The 16,572-nt window shown below is 48.8% G+C and overlaps 2 protein-coding genes across 2 annotated transcripts in view; both read left to right on the top strand.

The window, feature by feature from the left end:
* The first annotated feature begins 6,674 nt into the window (after positions 1-6,674).
* RHEBL1 (Ras homolog enriched in brain like 1) lies at positions 6,675-9,876 on the top strand. Its single transcript, XM_012651344.1, has 8 exons — positions 6,675-6,730; positions 7,725-7,796; positions 8,340-8,407; positions 8,680-8,762; positions 8,853-8,909; positions 9,107-9,154; positions 9,492-9,573; positions 9,731-9,876. The coding sequence occupies exons 1-8, from the start codon at positions 6,679-6,681 to the stop codon at positions 9,818-9,820; spliced, it is 552 nt and encodes a 183-aa protein (XP_012506798.1). The 5' UTR covers positions 6,675-6,678; the 3' UTR covers positions 9,821-9,876.
* Positions 9,877-13,560: 3,684 nt separating this feature from the next.
* KMT2D (lysine (K)-specific methyltransferase 2D) overlaps positions 13,561-16,572 on the top strand; it is a 40,480-nt gene continuing 37,468 nt past the window's right edge. The window contains exon 1 of the mRNA XM_012653367.1: positions 13,561-14,699. The gene's annotated coding sequence lies outside the window, so the exon portion shown is untranslated. The remainder of the gene's footprint in view (positions 14,700-16,572) is intronic.

Below are 16,572 nucleotides of genomic sequence, written 5' to 3'. Positions count from 1 at the left end.
TTAACAGGTCGTGTTTCAATTATTTTGTAAATTACTGGTTGTGGTCCCTGGATTGAGAAAGGTCCATTAGAGCAGCGATCCCCAACCTTTTTGGCACCAGGGACCAGTTTCGGGGAAGACAATTTTCCCACTGCCCAGAGGTTGGGGGGTGTAGAGCTCAGGCAGTGATGCACTGTTTCCTAACAGGCCACTGACCCAAACGGGCTACAGCCTGGGGGTTGGGGACTGCAGCATTAGAGGACCAAGAACTTCCCATCTTCCTGAATAGGTTGGTGTTTATCAAACTCCATGCTGGCAGAAGTCCAGGGTAGGAGTATATACGAGTGAGGGGAGAAGCAGACATAGGGAACATACATAAGGAGAAGATGCCTGCACATGTATTCTGCTTATTTTGGGGGAGTAGGTAGAGATACATCCTTAACTCGTCCATCGACATGTGAACATCTGGGAGGTGCTCCAAAATTCACATGTCAAAACTGAATGCGATTATTCAACGTCCCCCATACCCCCACTAAAGAATTCCTGCCCTTCTTTTCATGTCTTCTAATTCTTTAAATGGAATTGCCATCTTCCTTTACTTTGTCCCCTTTACCAAGGTCACCAACTTCAAAACTTCTATTTGCTGTGCCCTTTATATGAGTCCTCACCACCCTCTCTGTTGCTACCCTAGTCCAGGTCCTCATCTTACCCCTTCTGGGTATTGGCTTCCTATTAGGGTTTCCTGCCTCCAACCCCAACTCCTCTCTCAGCACGTCCTCTTCCACAGTGCCACCAGTGTGATCCTTAAAAAGCACAGCTCTCCTGGTGGTACTGCCCTGCCCCCAAAAGAAGCAGCAAAAATTTCACTGCTTATTGCAGTTTTTTGCCCAAACCTTGTATTATTTTCATGACTATTTCTATAGTCCCTTACCACCCCTATGATTATTTATTGCTTCTATTATAGCTATTTCTACTGTGATGAGACAATGTAAATTTGCCTTCTGATCTTTTACTCAGTAGTTTCCCTTACTATATCATTCAGAGGTGTATCATTCGGAGTCCTTGGAAGAAACCAATGGCACACTCAAATGGGGAATAGAGAATATAATAAAAGAGCTGTTCACAAAGGTGTGGGTAGGGTGAAGGGGTACCAACAAGAGTGGTGAAGCATTGAATCTGGCTACCTGTGGGGAGCCATTACCACCCCTAGGCCTGAAGGAAGAAAGGGTTCTAAGACCCAGAGAGAACTGTAACTGCAGTGGGAGCTGAAGGCGAGGGCCATCCAATAGGATCTGTGGCCTCTGGTAGAAGAGCATAGCCACTATCAAGAGGTGGCCCAGCAGAGACTAGGGGAATAAACATTCCAACCTTCTGTCCTCTACTCTCAAGTCTCTGGCCAGTGCTTCCTATCAGTTAAACCCAACTGGGAACCAGAGGGCGTTAAGGCAGTCTATAAAGGTCAGCCTTCCAGGAGCAGAGTGCAGGGTGGAGAGGTTAGTAAGAACCATAACTCTAAGGTCTGGGTCTTTATAGAAAGGTCTTCAGATTAGAAAGTGACAGGGAATACCTGAAGTAATACCTGAAGTAGCTAATTTCTTTTTTTTCCTTTTCTTTTTTTTTTTTTTAGAGGCAGGGTCTTGCTCTGTCACCCAGGCTGGAGTGCAGTGGCAGGATTCATAGCTCACTGTATCCTCAAATTCCTGGGCTCAAGTGATCCTCCAGCTTCAGCCTCCTTTGTAGCTGAGATTATAGGCGTGTGCCACCACGCCCAGCTAATTTTTCTATTTTTGGTAGAGATGGGATCTCACTCTTGCTCAAGCTGGTCTTGAACTCCTGACCTCAAGCGATCCTCCCGCCTTGGCTTCCCAGAGTGCTAGGATAACAGGCATGAGCCACCACGGCTAGCCTTAAAAATATTTTTGTAGAGACAGGCTCTTGCTATGTTGTCTAGGCTAGTCCTGAACTCCTGGACTCAAATGATCCTCCTGCCTTGGCCTCCTGAAGTGCTGGGGTTACAGGTGTGATAACTGCGCCTGGCCTTATCAGCTAATTTAAACCTAAGAAACATAACATGTTTGCATTTTATCTTAACTCTGTATCTGCATATTATTTTAAAAAGTTGATGCTTTTGATCATCAATTAAGTGATCATTCATTTTCCTAATTAGAAGATCCAAAATAAAAGGTGTTGGTTGGTGTGGTGGCTCGCACCTGTAATCCTAGCACTCTGGGAGGCTGAGGCAGGAGGATCTCTTGAGGTCAGGAGTTCAAGACCAGCCTGAGCAAGAACGAGATCCCATCTTTACTAAAAGTAGAAAAATTAGCCAGGCATGATGGTTCGTGCCTCTGTAGACCCAGCTACTGGGGAGGCTGAGGCAGGAGAATTGCTTGAGCCCAGGGGTTTGAGGTTATTACTGTGAGCTAGGCTGACACCACAGCACTGTAGCCCAGGCAACAGTATCTCAAAAAAAAAAAAAAAAAAAAGAGAGAGAGAGAAAAGAAAAGGTGTTGTTTGGCCAACTTGCTTGAACACACTTTTAGAAATTAAATAATCAAATGTCAAATTTATAATATTTAATGTATTAACTTCCATATACTGCACATATTTAAAAGTACATGTCCTATAATATAATAGATTACTGCTGTTATTTTGCTGCTTTTCTATTCTTACATTGCAAGAATAGTTTTATTCAAACTCTGATATTGATATGAAAATATTCATTTTCAATATAAGTGCCTTTATGATCACTACAGCCTCTTTTGGAGCTTAGATGTAATACTTGAAGGAGAAATCATCTTGTGACCATGAAGTGACAAGCATGACGAAAGGATCAAGAGAACTGTAGAGATGTCAGACTTGACATTATGGAGCAACTAGACTAATGCCACTTACCTCCAGCTTTGTTACATGAGAAAAATAAATCACTGGGTTTTTTTTAAGCTATTCTAAGTTGATTTTTCTGTTACTGTAGCCAGATATGTTCTTCTTCTTCTTCTTCTTTTTTTTTTTTTTTTAGAAGTGGGGTCTCTCTATGTTGCCCAGGCTGGCTTGAACTGCTGGCCTCAAGGTGATCTTGCCTCGGCCTCATTAATAGCTGGGATTATAGGCATGAGCCACCACACCCAGCTATATCCAAATATGTTCTTAATATCCAAGTTACTACAACAACAGACCAAATATCAGAAAGTTCAGGTTAGTGTAGACTGGGCACTCAACTTCTACGACAGATGTCATAGATGGCCTCATTTGTCTACCATGAAGGCACAATCAGAGTGCTCCAGGGTGGTGTGGGTGGTGAGGATGGAGTTGTAGGGTTCAACTACAGCTGTGGAAACCTGGGGGCCAGGTAAATGTAGAATTCCAGCTTGGACTTCTTGCCATAATAAATCTACTCTGTGATAGATTGAAAAATAGAGCCACAATATTTTGTAGTTCCTGTCATCAAGAAATGGAGTCTATTTCCCTGTGCCTTGAATCAGAGCTAGCTTTGTAATTTGCTTCAACTAATAACGTGTGGCAGAAGTCATGCTGGATGAGTTCCAGAGCCTAAGGCCTCAAGAAGCCACACAGCTTCTATCTTTGCCCTCTTGGGTGTTTCTGCCACCATGTAAAGAAGCTGGACCACTGAATGATGAGAGACGTGGAGAGTGAGAGGCCCAGGCAATACCCAGCACCAAGGCTCCAGACATAAGTGAGGTCCTGTTAGACCTTCAATTTCCAGTGGAGCTTCCACCGACTGTAGACACATGAGTAAGTCCAAGAGAGGCAACAGAGGAAACACCAATTCAACCCACAGAATCCTGAGAAAAATACATTGTTGTTTCAAGCCATCAAGTTATGCAACAATAAATAACCGATACATCAGCAGGGAGGTGAACCCGGAACTGTGGAAAATCAAAAAACCCTGAAGACCTGTGCAATGGAATCCATTAGAAAAGAGATGCAATATAACCTAGATGTAGATGTTGTAAAGATGCTTTCACTTTTTACAGAGGTACTTAAAACAGCTTTCTGGGAACATTTTATGTTTATTTTGTCTCAGTTGTTTGAGATAGCAATGTATGATGCTGTCACTAGAAATGTTATTTCAAGTCCATTTCCCCAACATTAGGATAATTTACTTCCTTTATTTGATCATATATTTGTGATCTTCACATACCCATGATCTTTACAAAGTAACCATTTATGTATTAGTTTAAAAAGTGATTGATATTTCATGAACAAATATTTAATAAACAAACATTGGTTCTAAAATGTGCAGGTTTTGTAGATGGGTTCACTAAACATTTATTTCTAATCACTTTGTCTTTTGTCTTCCTTTTTTTTTTTTTGGAGACAGGATTGTGCTCTGTTGCCCTGACTAGAGTGTGGTGGCATCATCATAGCTCAAAATAACCTCAAACTCCTGGGCTCCTGCGCCTGGCCTGGATTTAATAAAGAGACTATTTACAAAGATGTGGGCAGGGACCAGGTGTGGTGGCTCACGCCTATAATCCTAGCACTCTGGGAGGCCCAGGCAGGAGGATCTCTTGAGCTCAGGAGTTCAAGACCAGCCTGAGCAAGAGCAAGACCCCATCTCTACTAAAAAATAGAAAAAATTAGCTGGGTATGATGACATGCGCCTGTAGTCCCAGCTACTCAAGCCAGGAGAATTGGTTGAGCCCAGGAGTTTGAGGTTGCTGTGAGCTAGGCTGAAGCCACAGCACTTTAGCCTGGTCAACAGAGGGAAACTCTGTCTCAAAAACAAAACAAAACAAAAAACCAAAGTGTAAATGTGTAGAGCAGTACCCCAAGGTGAGTAACAGAGAGGCTGTTACCACTGTAGGCCTGAAGGGTGAGGGGAGGGATTTACTGGCAACCAGAGAGAGCGAGAGCGAGCTGTGCGTGTTACTGTCTAGCCCATTAATTTCTGTTTTTCTTTCCCATTGCAGTTATTACTTTTTTATTATAACTTATTTGTTGTTTATTTTTAGATTGTTAGTCTTCTCCCAAAAGAATACTTGCTCTTTGTGAGCAAAGACCTTGCGTGTGCTGTTTGCTGCTCTATTCCCAGCACCTAGAAAGGTATTCAAGACATGGTTATTGTTTAATAAATATTTGTTGATGAACGAATGAATGATACTAATTATCAAACTTAGGGGTGTTGTGAATATTAAATGAGATAACAATAAAATGCACCGGGCACATAGTAGAAGTCTCTAAAAATCTAGGTATTTTCCTTCCTTTTTTCCCACCTCTCTTACCTCCTATATCCAATCCTATAGCAAGTCAGCTTGACCCCAGCTTCAAAACATATCCTGAATTCTCTACTTCATTCATCACTACCACTCTAGTCAAGCCACCCTCATCTCTCATCTGGACTACAAGTAATAGTCTCCTAGCTGATCTCCCTCTTGCTCCTGTTCCCCCCAAACCCCAATCCATTCTCCACAGCCCAGGAGATCTTTTAGGAAAACAATTCAGATCACGTCATGCCCCCGCTTAAACATCTTAAGGTACTTAGAATTAACCCATACTCCTTTGTGTAGCCTGGCCTCTGCCATTCTCTTAGACTTCATCTGCTTTAGGCTAACTATCTTTCCCCGCCCGTAGCCCGCACCCCGTACCCCGTAATTTACCAAATTTATTTCCATCTTAGCTTCTTAGCATGGATGGATTCTTTTTGAATCTTCTTCTAGTTGGTTCTTTGTTGTCATTCAGATCTCAGTTTAGATTGGGCTTCCTCTAAGAGAAAGTGCCACTAATCTAAAGTGGTCATTTCTTATCACACCACCTTTTATAGCACTTAACACTATTTGATATTTCCCTATCAATATGTTTGTTTTTCCCATAACAAGTTTTAACCTTCCTGAGAGCAGAGGGCTTTTTTGTCATGTTCGTTGCTCTATCCTCAAAGCTGGAGCAATGCCTGAAACATGTAGTATATAGGTCAGTAAATATTTATTGAATAAATGAATGCATTGATTATGATGATGATGATGATTACGAAACCTCGGACTACCTGGTCACAAATTCTAGCAATTTTCCCAAGCACAAGAATTGCAATTCCAAGGTTAGATGCTTGAAGACTGGAAACCTGACAACAAAAGGTCTGGGGCTGAAGGCTGGGGGAAACAGAGGGAATATATTGAAATCTACCTTTTTTTCCTATCCAAGGATCCCAGAAACCTTGCAAAGAGGAGGCCTAGAATCTTTTGACCAGAAACTCCAGCCTAAACACAACCGGCATTTTCCATTCACCATTCTTCGCAACCACTTCTGCTAGGCTGCAAATGCGCAAACACCTCTAGGACCCCGGGTTCCTTTCTTTTTCTTTATGAATGAACCGGCTCCGATCTGCGCACGCGCAGCTCCCAGCGATCCCGCTCCACGTGAGGCCCACCCTTCCCTCCTGCCGGCGGCCCCGCCCTTACCCATTCTAATAGACCAATGGCGAGAGGCCTAGGGGGAGGAGCCCTGAGCGGCGGGGCACTGTAGTTCCCCAGGCGCCCGGCTCCCTTGCCTTAGACGTGCTGTGTTGTGATCACGTGGCCCGCTCCGGGCGCGGCGCTTGTTTTGGTTTCCCTCTAGCTTGCCCCTGGCAGCTTCTGGGTGAACGACTTTCCTGCACCGGTTGCCGCGCCTTCCTGCATCCTGACCTCCTCTTCTTCGGGCTATCTCAGCCCGCAGTTCTGCAAGCCTCTGAGGCGGGCTCCTGCCATGCCGCTGGTCCGCTACAGGAAGGTGGTCATCCTTGGATACCGCTCTGTAGGTGAGTCTCCGCCCTGCGGAGCGCACGGATGCACAGTGGCTTTGTGGTCAGAGAGGCGCGCTGCCGAGCGAACGCTACCTAGGGAGGAATGGTGGCATAGTAAGAACGCGGGTGTAGAGCGAGCATTGGAAGCGGGGAGGAAGAAAGGCTAGTGGTGTGTCGAGGGCTGCAGGAAGCGGGAACACGTAAGGGTTAATGTGGATTTGGCTTTGGGAACCTCAGAGTGGTCCCCAGCATTACTCTGGGGGTAGGGCGGGGTCACGATTTGAAGATGGGGGCAGGGTCTGCGTGCGACAAATAGTTGCAGGTATCCTGGGGCAGGTAGGACTTGATTTTATGGAATCCTGGATCTTCCCGAGGGTAGGGTGGGGTGGGGAAAAGCGGCGGAAAAGATTTCTTGCGGGCTTCTCTTTTTTTTTTTTTTGAGACAGAGTCTCACTGTGTTGCCCAGGCTAGAGTGCCGTGGCGTCAGCCTCGCTCACAGCAACCTCAAACTCCTAGGCTCAAGCAATCCTTCTGCCTCAGCCTCCCCAGCAGCTGGGACTTACAGGCATGCGCCACCATGCCTGGCTATTTTTTTCTATATATTTTTAGTTGTCCAGCTAATTTCTTTCCGTTTTTTTAGTAGAGACGGGGTCCCCCTGTTGCTGGTCTCGAACTCCTGAGCTCAAACGATCCTCCTGCCTTGGTCTCCCAGAGTGCTAGGATTACAGGCATGAGCCACCACGCCTGGGCCTCCCAGAGTGCTGGGATTATAGGCGTGAGCCACCGCGCCTGGCACACCTTGCCGGTTTCTGAATGCATCTGGTAGCCAAAGTGCAGAGACCTGGGGGAAAAGAGGTTGAGAGTGGGCCAAGGGAAAGCATTGCTTGGGACACTCACAGGCTAGGGTGCTAATTTGGGGGCCCCCTTGGTCCTGGGTCACAGTCTAAAAGAACAGAGGATATTAATGTTGGTGGATGATTTGGCTACAACTACCACTGCTTCCCCACAGGGAAGACATCTTTGGCACATCAGTTTGTGGAAGGCAAGTTTTTGGAAGGCTACGATCCTACAGTGGAGAATAGTGAGTAGACTTCTCCCCTAGTGTGCTGGGGATGGGACTGGGAGAGTTTGGGTGCCCCACTCAACTTCATAATATGGGATTTCTCTGGTGCCAAGGGGCTGATTTATTTAGATGTTAAGTCTAATCTCTTCTCTAGCAATCTTTTCTATGCATGGCTAGGATGTGGATTTTCCAAGGTACTGAATCCAGGATAGTATAGATGTGGACAATAAACCCTAGCATGTCTGTGTGGTTACCTGGAGAACTCCTTGGACCTGGTCTATCTATGTCACCCCCAGAGTTAAGAATGTAAGGGGGCAGCTGGATTGTGTCACCCCCCCCCGTAGTTCCAGCTGCTGGGTAGGCTGAAGTGGGAGAATCGCTTGAGCCCAGGAGTGACGCTGTAGTGCGCTATGATCTAGCCCGTGAATAGCCCCTGCACTCCAGCCTTGGGCAACACAGCTAGAAGCTGTCTCCCTCTCTTAAAGAAAAAACAGAATGTAAGGGGGCATACATTGCTGGCCCTACAAGGCACCTCACAGTCAAGTTTTCTTTTCTTTTCAGCTTACAGCAAGATAGTGACTCTTGGCAAAGATGAGTTTCACCTACACCTGGTGGACACAGCAGGGCAGGTACCAGTTGGGGTAGGGTATCTAAACGTGGCAGTTCAGCCCTAGGAGATGAAGCCTTGTAGTCTCTGTGGCTCATTTGTACAGTAGTAGTAAAAGAAAAGCATTTTAGCTGCTAATAGTGTACAGGACTTATTGGAGCTGCTCCATAAATACTTGTTGAATAGAAGAGACTGTAGTAGGGAGTGTCCCAGGGAGGGTCACCTGTATTTCCTGACAACCTTTGCCATCTGAGTGGTATAGATCTAGGTATTGATGTTTCTCTTTCTTGTTAGGATGAGTACAGCATTCTGCCCTATTCATTCATCATTGGGGTCCATGGTTATGTGCTTGTGTATTCTGTCACCTCTCTGCATAGGTAAGTGACCAAGGTTGTGAGTGGGGGACTTGGGAGGACCTGAGGACTGTCTCAGAACTAAGGTTATAGCTCCATTTCTTGTGTTTGAAGCTTCCAAGTCATTGAGAGTCTGTACCAAAAGTTACACGAAGGCCATGGGAAAACCCGGTAAGTGGCCCTGGGGAATAGAAACATAGTGTGGACATGAGGGGGTGGGAGAGAGGAGAAGGGAGAATTGTTCAAATTAGAGGGAGGCTGGGACATAGATCCTGCCTGGTCTGATGAGTTGTCCAGCCTTAACGTGAAGGAGTTGGGTAATATGGGAAATGAGCGGGGATCCTATAGTAACTGCTGCTTCCTCACAGGCTGCCGGTGGTGCTAGTGGGGAACAAGGCAGATCTCTCTCCAGATAGGTATGTAAATCCGTGCCACTCAGGGCAAAGGGAAGTAAGCTGGACTAGGAATCAGTCAGGTTCTTGTCCTGGCTCTGCCACTGATGCAAACAAGTCGTTTCACCTCTCTTCATCTCTGACTTGAGAGTTTCTATCTCAAAAGCCATGATTTCATATTTCAAGCCTCAGTCCTAGCCTAGATTCACCCATTGTTCCTTTGTTTACTTATATTTTCACCTTCCCAACCCTCCTCCCAAACCTTGTGAAGTGGGATGGATCAGAAGTCTAGATTCTAAAGATTTTGAAGAGTGCTTGGAGACATCTTTCCTCCATCTCTATATCCTAAATTTGCTTCCAGAGAGGTACAGGCAGTTGAAGGGAAGAAGCTGGCAGAGTCCTGGGGTGCAACATTTATGGAGTCATCTGCTCGAGACAATCAGGTCCTGGGCCTAACGATTAGGAGGGTGATGTGGGGTGGCAGTGTTTTTCTCATAGCACTGCTTGGTGGTGGGATGTTGGGGAAGTGGGATGTTTACCCCAGAGCTGGATGGTATTGGCACGGAACTGACTTTTGCCCTGAATCCCTATCCTTTGTAGCTGACTCAAGACATCTTCACCAAAGTCATCCAGGAGATCGCACGTGTGGAGAATTCCTATGGGCAAGAGCGTCGCTGCCATCTCATGTGAGCCCTTGGGCATAGGATAACTGCCTTGTTTCTGTCCCTGGCACTCGCCAGGCTCCAGTGGGGGGCATGCCCTCAGGACTTCATGGGTATGGTTGCCAGCTGTGTTACTGGCCCTCTGGGCACACAGTGTGGTTTCCTCATGTTTGCACACTTTCCTCAGGCTTCAGTGGCCTGGATGTCAATGTTTACAAAGGGGCAAGGATGTCTCATGGGCACTGGCCTCTAGCCCTCTGTTTTTGCTAAATGAATTTTGTTGGAACCTGTGGGATTGGGATATGAGTCCTGGGCATTTTTTATCCAGGGCCCTTCCTCCTGTGTAAGTTTTGGGTGTTGGCTAGGAAAGGGGAGCTGGGGACTCCTGAAGTAGAGCTGGCTTCTGGGGTAACAATGTATATATGCAAATAAACTGAGAAATCTTTTGTTGTTGACTTCTTCGTATTTGGGGAGAGCTCAGGGCCAGTATCTCCTTTTCTAAGGAATGAGTGATAGCTGTGGTCTTTGGGGAATCTTTCCTCCTATGTTGTTTCTATTCCTTACTCCTCACTTAATTAAGGACCATTATCCTAAGTCTTAACACTTGCCCTCCCACCTTTCTATTCTGCTGGGTTCCCCCTATGCTGAGTCCAGTTGGCTGCCACTCCCCTCCAAGTTTGTAGCCTCTCAAGATCCCTTTAACTACAGAAACACCACCCTCTAGTGGCCAGCTGCTACATGCTGACCTAGCTATATTCCTGGGGCCTTGGCATTTGTTGGAACTCAGAAAGAGGGTGATTGGTTTGGGGAGGAGGAAGGAAGCCCCTCATTCCTGATGATGTAAGAATTGAGAAGCAGTATAGAGGCAGAGACTAAAGTGTCATGAAGATTTTGACTTCTCAAGAGAGTTGAGGAGTAAAGTAAGAATAATGCCCCTGTGCATATCAATCCCCTTGTCCACCATGTCCCCAATGTCTTTCATTAAAATGGACATTCTTTGCTCTTTTCATACCTTTGGTGATCTTTTTGTACCTTTCACACCCTTAGAATTGTGCTATCTTTTTTAGGTGTCAAAGGCTATTGCTTCTGTCCTTCCTTATTGACCTACTGCCTCTAGTAGGATTGATATTTCAGCTAGGAAGGTTTGGTCCCATTTTGCTCCTACTTTTCTTGATTCCCCTTCTCCACCCGCCCAAGAGCCTAACTGGTCTAATACCTCTTCCAAGGACTTGCAAGTGTTATCTGTGTAGTATAGTATCTTCACAGGGAGAGAGAGTATAGACCTTTCCTGCAAACTGGGGGAGCCTGAGGCACCCGCATAATGCACTTAGTTGGGAAGATGGACAAAATCTAGGTGCAATTTTTAACTGTGACTTTGTCAATGCCTGACTCCAGGCTTACAGTTGAGAAATGGTTTGTCATGCTGATTTTCAAAAGTCCTGCCAGCTGCTTTTGCTTTTCTGATCTAGAATCTAAAAAGAAATAAGGGCTGTTGGAAGAAACACTCCAAAGAGCAATCTCAGTAGCTTAGGAGGTTCTTCAGGGCTGTCACCACCCTCTCCTTATATTATAATTAAGTCATTTTCCACATGTGATCTGAGATACTCATTACAGGGGCCTACCTTCCCACTGCCATTTTGATGAAGTCTGGGGTTTTCTAGAAGTTTCTCAAGTGATCTCAAGGCCTGGGGACAGTAAAGAATGGTGGCTAATAGTTGGTTAGTAGCTCTTCCACGTAGTTTTGTGACCGTGGGCAGTCACTTAATCTCTCTGAGCCTCAGTTTCTCATTTATGAAGTGTGGTTAAATCTAGGTTGAGGTGAGAATTAAATGAGATAATATATGTTACAGTTCATCATACATAATAAGCCCTTAAGAAATAGTGGCTGTGTTACTACTGGAGGTCTTTCTGGTGAGGGTCTGCCTCTCTCTGCCTCTGGGTACAGAGAGTAGGGAGGGACCTTCCATTTTCCAACTTCTGTCTCTTGGTTAGCTTATCCTATTAATTGGGACAGGTGTGGGATCACTGCTGGAGTTTTTGCTGAAATAGACCTCAATGGTCAGTGCAGAGAGCATGATGCCAGTGTGTGGCTAGCAGAGAATATGCCTAGTTCTGATCTCTCCTATGAGCCTGGCCAGTAGGGATGAAGTTCTCCTGCACTGTCCAAAATGGAATTAACTAGTCACCATATGGCTATTTAAGTTTAGTTAAAAAGTTAGTTTCTCAGTTGCATTGCCTACATTTCAAAGTTCTCAATAGCTACATGTGATTAATGGCTATCATATTAGATAGCGTAGATAGAGTGCATTTCCATAGTTGCAGAAAGTTCTATTGAATAGCACTGTAAACCCTTTCCCACAAAACTAGCCCTGCACCTAATTTGCCTGCCTCTTTATAAAAATGTATTATTTTAATCCTAGGAAAAGCATGGCCTTTGGTTTATTTTTATTTATTTATTTATTTTTGAGACAGAGTCTCACTGTGTTGCCCGGGCTAGAGTGCCGTGGCGTCATCCTAGCTCACAGCAACCTCAAACTCCTGGGCTCAAGCGATCCTTCTGCCTCAGTCTCCTGAGTAGCTGGGACTACAGGCATGCGCCACCATGCCCGGCTAATTTTTTCTATATATTTTTAGTTGTCCGATTAATTTGTTTCTATTTTTAGTAGAGACGGGGTCTCGCTCTTGCTCAGGCTGGTTTCCAGCTCCTGAGCTCAAACAATCCGCCTGCCTCGGCCTCCCAGAGAGCTAGGATTACAGGCGTGAGCCACCGCGCCCGGCCTGGAAAAGCATGGCCTTTGGTTTAAATCATCAGCTTCTCGCTAGATGTAGTTCCGTCGGCAATTTCACCTATTTTAGCTTCAATGTTTTCAACTCTAATATAGAGATAATTTCCCGTAATTCGTAATGTAACTAAGAATATATAAAGTATCTAGCACATAGTTAGTTTGTGTCTTCCTGTCCGCCCATGTATACAGCTAACGCAGAACAGGCATTCCAATTCCTTCTTCTCATCCAGGGTTATGGGGGGTGGGGAGGACCTGCAGGGAGTGTGTCTTGGGATGTTGTCCAGAGTAACAGTACTCCAGCCAGGTAGCAGCAAGGCTACCTCGGTTTAGCAAAAAAAGGACATTGGTCCTTCATCCCGAAAGATGAAGAGGGGGTGGGAGCACCCTGAAAAGGAAAGGAGGCTCTACGTTTATGTTTTGATGGGGAGGTGTGTGTGGTGATGGTGTGGGCACCCACAGTCCTTCCTTACGAGGGGGTCTGGGAGCCAGAAGGAACGACCATGGACTCGTCCGGCTTTCTTCGGGCCCCCGAACGTGGCAAGAATCCACCCTTTACAGCGCCAGGAGCCGTGCCTCACTTTCTCCATTCGCGGACTCCAGTTCCCAGGATGCAGAGCAGCGGCCAATCTCCTGGCTCTTCTTCCATCCCCCTCCCGGGAAAGATTGCCCCTGACCAAAGCAAGAGGGCAGTTGGAGTTTCAGGGACCAATGATTGCAAGGGAACGGAATTAGAAAGTGGCCGGAGTCCTAGTTTCACGTCCTGGGCGGTAAATGAGGCAGTTCCACGGCCTAGGCGAAGAGGAGGGGGGGCTTCGTTCCCACGTGTCTGCACAGCGGCCGGTCCGGCGCAGTCGGGGTTAACCCGTGGCGGAGGGATCCCGCAGCGTGTGCGTAGAACTGCAAAGTCACAGCCTTTCCTCCGAGAGGGCAGTATCCCTCCGCAGCTCCGCTCCAACACAAAATAGGGCCGCATCTTCTCCTTTCTCCCCTCCTCGAGTGGGGTTCCCCGGGCAAAAGGACCCCCCGGATCTCGCGCCGGAGGCTTCACGAATCTCCACGACTGCTGCCCAGATCTCGGGCCAGGAAATAGCCCCTTCGCAGGAACCACCCTACCGGCCGAACAGGAGGCGGAGGGGGGGAGGCGGAGCGGCGCCGCGCTGCACTACTTTCCTCTCCGGTTGCAAATGGCTGCCTCGTTCCCCACTTTCCGCTCAGTTTCCTGACCCCCCGGTGCCGGGAGCCGGGGTTGGGCCATGCACCTCTAGGCCTCCCGCGATCACAGCCAGCCGAGGGTCGAGGGGGTGCCACCGACCAGAGCCGGCCAGGCCGGGGGCGGGGCAGCTCCCGAGGCCAGAGGGGAAGGGAGGCGAGCGCAGGGCCTGGAGCGGCCGGAGGGGAGCGGGCAGAGGGCTCGCACCGCCCGCCCCTTCCTCTTCCTCGCCCACCTAGCCTCCTCCCTTCCCCGGGGGGAGCAGAAGGTGGGGGTCTCGAAGCCGCCGAGAGTGAGCGCTTGGGGTCGAGAAGCCCGGCGCTGGGTGTGTGTCAGGTTCAGCCCCGCGGCCCCGCCGGCTCCGCGTCGCCGTAGCTCGCGCGGCGCCGGGGCGCCGGCCCGGGCGGGGACAGGGGCTCGGCGCTCCTGTGAGGGTTTCACGTTCCATCCGGGCCCGGCGCGGGGCGGCGCGGCATTCCTTCCGGGCTGCTGGGGAGGCGCCTCGACGTTCCATCTGGAGAGCCTCGACGTTCCGCCCGAGCCCGGCGCGGGCGGCCGGGGCGCTGGCCGGGCCCTAGGACTGAGAGGCCGCCCGGCGACGCGGATGCGGAGCCTGCTCGCCCAAGATCAAAGCCACCGGTGCTCTCTTTGTGTCCGCTCAGGATTCGCCGCCCTGGGGCTGTCCATGGAAACCTAAACTGCTGGAACCCGAGGCAGAGAACCTCCGCTTTGGCTTCTTGCTTTTTTTGGGGGGTAGGGTGGCCATTCCGACCTGGATTTACCGTTCTTGGCCCCCCTAAGCCCCCCCGAGCGGGGGGCGGCTGTGATCGCTCTGGCGGTTGGAGGTCGGGGAGCGGCCCGGGCTCTGGCCATGTTCTCGGATGAGGATTTCTGGATCGCCCTGTGAAGAGGTGAGTGAAGTCCGCCCGGCCAAGGCCCAGAAAGGGTTGGACTGGGGGCACAGCCAGATGGACTATCTTGGCCGGAGCTGGCCTTTAGGTTGAAGAAGGGGGTGCCAGAGCTGCGGAGGGTTCCTTTGGCAGGGTCTGTCAAGGGAACCTGAGCCAGTGACCAGGGCAGAACTGAGGCCTGGTGTCTTGGGGTGTGCCTCTTTAAAGACTGGGGGTTCAGAGAACCACAGGAGTTTGGGAAGCTGGCCAGATAGTCTCTCTGCCTGTTTATTTTTGTGTTGGGGGGAGCTTGACTAAACTAGGACCCAGACCCTGATGCCAGCACCAATCCCTGGCTGCTGCTTCTCCCCACAGGGTTCCTTGTGGGCCTTGGGACAGGACAACTTGAGATTGGCGGGGGGAGGGTGCCACTGCCAGGTCAGACTTACTGCCAGTTGGACTTAAAGATTGTTCCTACCCAGCTGAGCACCCAAAGCTGTCCCTGGGAAACTCAAGGAACCCTAGATCCCTCACCAGGCCTTCTTTCACTGGGCAAAGGGGAGAGTGTGGACACTGACTAGTGTGATGAAGGGGGTGGCTGGGGCAAGAAGGAGGCGGGGCTGGGGGCAGCTCTGGCCCTGCTGTTCAACTTTAAACTACCCCTGCCTGGCAAAGTGACCTCAGTGAGGCCTAGTGCTGTCTTAGCCTGCTTTGCCTCCCCTCCTCTCAGGATGGACCTAATCTCTAGGGGATTATAGAGGAGGCCGTTGAGATTTGCTCCCTGCGAATGTGGGCTGCAAAAAATGGCTTTTGTCTCCCACTTTCTCTGGGCCTAGTGTGGAAAGCTGGCTGCCCGTGAGTCCCTGACCAATCCTGCAAGCCCCTCCCAGACCTCTCCAACCTTTTTTTTGACCAGGGAATGTTAACTGGTCCTCTGTTCCTGTCCCAACCCTGCACAATAGGATGGTCTCTATCTCTTTGGGGGAGAAATGACTTGATCAGGGCTCTTTCTGCTGTAATCCAGTGTTTTGAGCCCTGGCAGGAGGTATTGAGGAGAAGGGGTGTGTATGTGCCTGCATGAAGGGTGCAGCATGAGCCTCATGGCCTCAAGCCTCTGGGCCCTGGGCTGGGACAACCCCTCTCACACCTGTCATGTTGCCCAGCAGGGATTTGGCTGGGGCATTTTGCTCCCTCACTCCACCCCTTCCAACATACATATGCTGGATCTCTTTGAGTCTGGTCTTGGAAAAGGGAAAATAGGGGGTTTTGCCCTTGAAAGATTTCTGGGAGGTGAGAGGTGGCACAGGGATGATACAGTGAGGTGAGCTGTCAACTATGCTCTCTGCTCCTGTGTTCTATGGAGGATCCCTCATGTTGTCTGCCCCAAACAACCTCCTTAGGTAGGACTGTACCTTGTTAGCTATGGCTACCCCCAGGATGACCCAGGGACAGTGTGAAGGGTCTGCAGGGCCAGTGTTGCCATTTGGATCCATCTTGGAGGGCTGACCCAAAATGGGGGTGGGGAGAGGTGTGGTTCGATTCTCAGGCTGGGAACCAGGAAGTGCTGAATCCTACTGAAGAACTGTTCACTCAAGGGCCTGCTTCAGCCTTACACCTCTCCAAGCCTCCATTTCCCCCTTGGCTGGGAAAATGGAGTGAAAGCTATTGGTCTGGGATGGAGGAGGGAGGAGAGTGGGTTGAGATAAATCCCTGCCTTCCTCCTTGCTGTTTTGGGCCTCTTAGGCATAGGGCTAAGGGGTGCTAGCACAGTTTCACTCCCTAGATCTGTACTTGCTCTCTGGGATCTCTAGTTCCCTATAGGAAGCCTGGCCAAGCACTAGCCCAGTATAGATGTGTGTGTGTGTGTGTGTGTGTGTGTGTGTGTGTGTGTGTG

This window comes from Propithecus coquereli, unplaced genomic scaffold (genome assembly GCF_000956105.1).
Source record: "Propithecus coquereli isolate 6110/MARCELLA unplaced genomic scaffold, Pcoq_1.0 Scaffold111, whole genome shotgun sequence".
Taxonomy (NCBI): domain Eukaryota; kingdom Metazoa; phylum Chordata; class Mammalia; order Primates; family Indriidae; genus Propithecus; species Propithecus coquereli.
This window is presented reverse-complemented; position numbering and strand designations above follow the sequence as displayed.

Excerpts from the sequence above, each read along its gene's own strand:
- RHEBL1 (XM_012651344.1), top strand. The coding sequence starts at position 6,679 with ATGCCGCTGGTCCGCTACAGGAAGGTGGTCATCCTTGGATACCGCTCT. Across the intron at positions 6,731-7,724 it reads CCTTGGATACCGCTCTGTAG|GGAAGACATCTTTGGCACAT; the intron begins GTGAGTCTCCGC and ends GCTTCCCCACAG. Across the intron at positions 7,797-8,339 it reads CGATCCTACAGTGGAGAATA|CTTACAGCAAGATAGTGACT; the intron begins GTGAGTAGACTT and ends TTTTCTTTTCAG.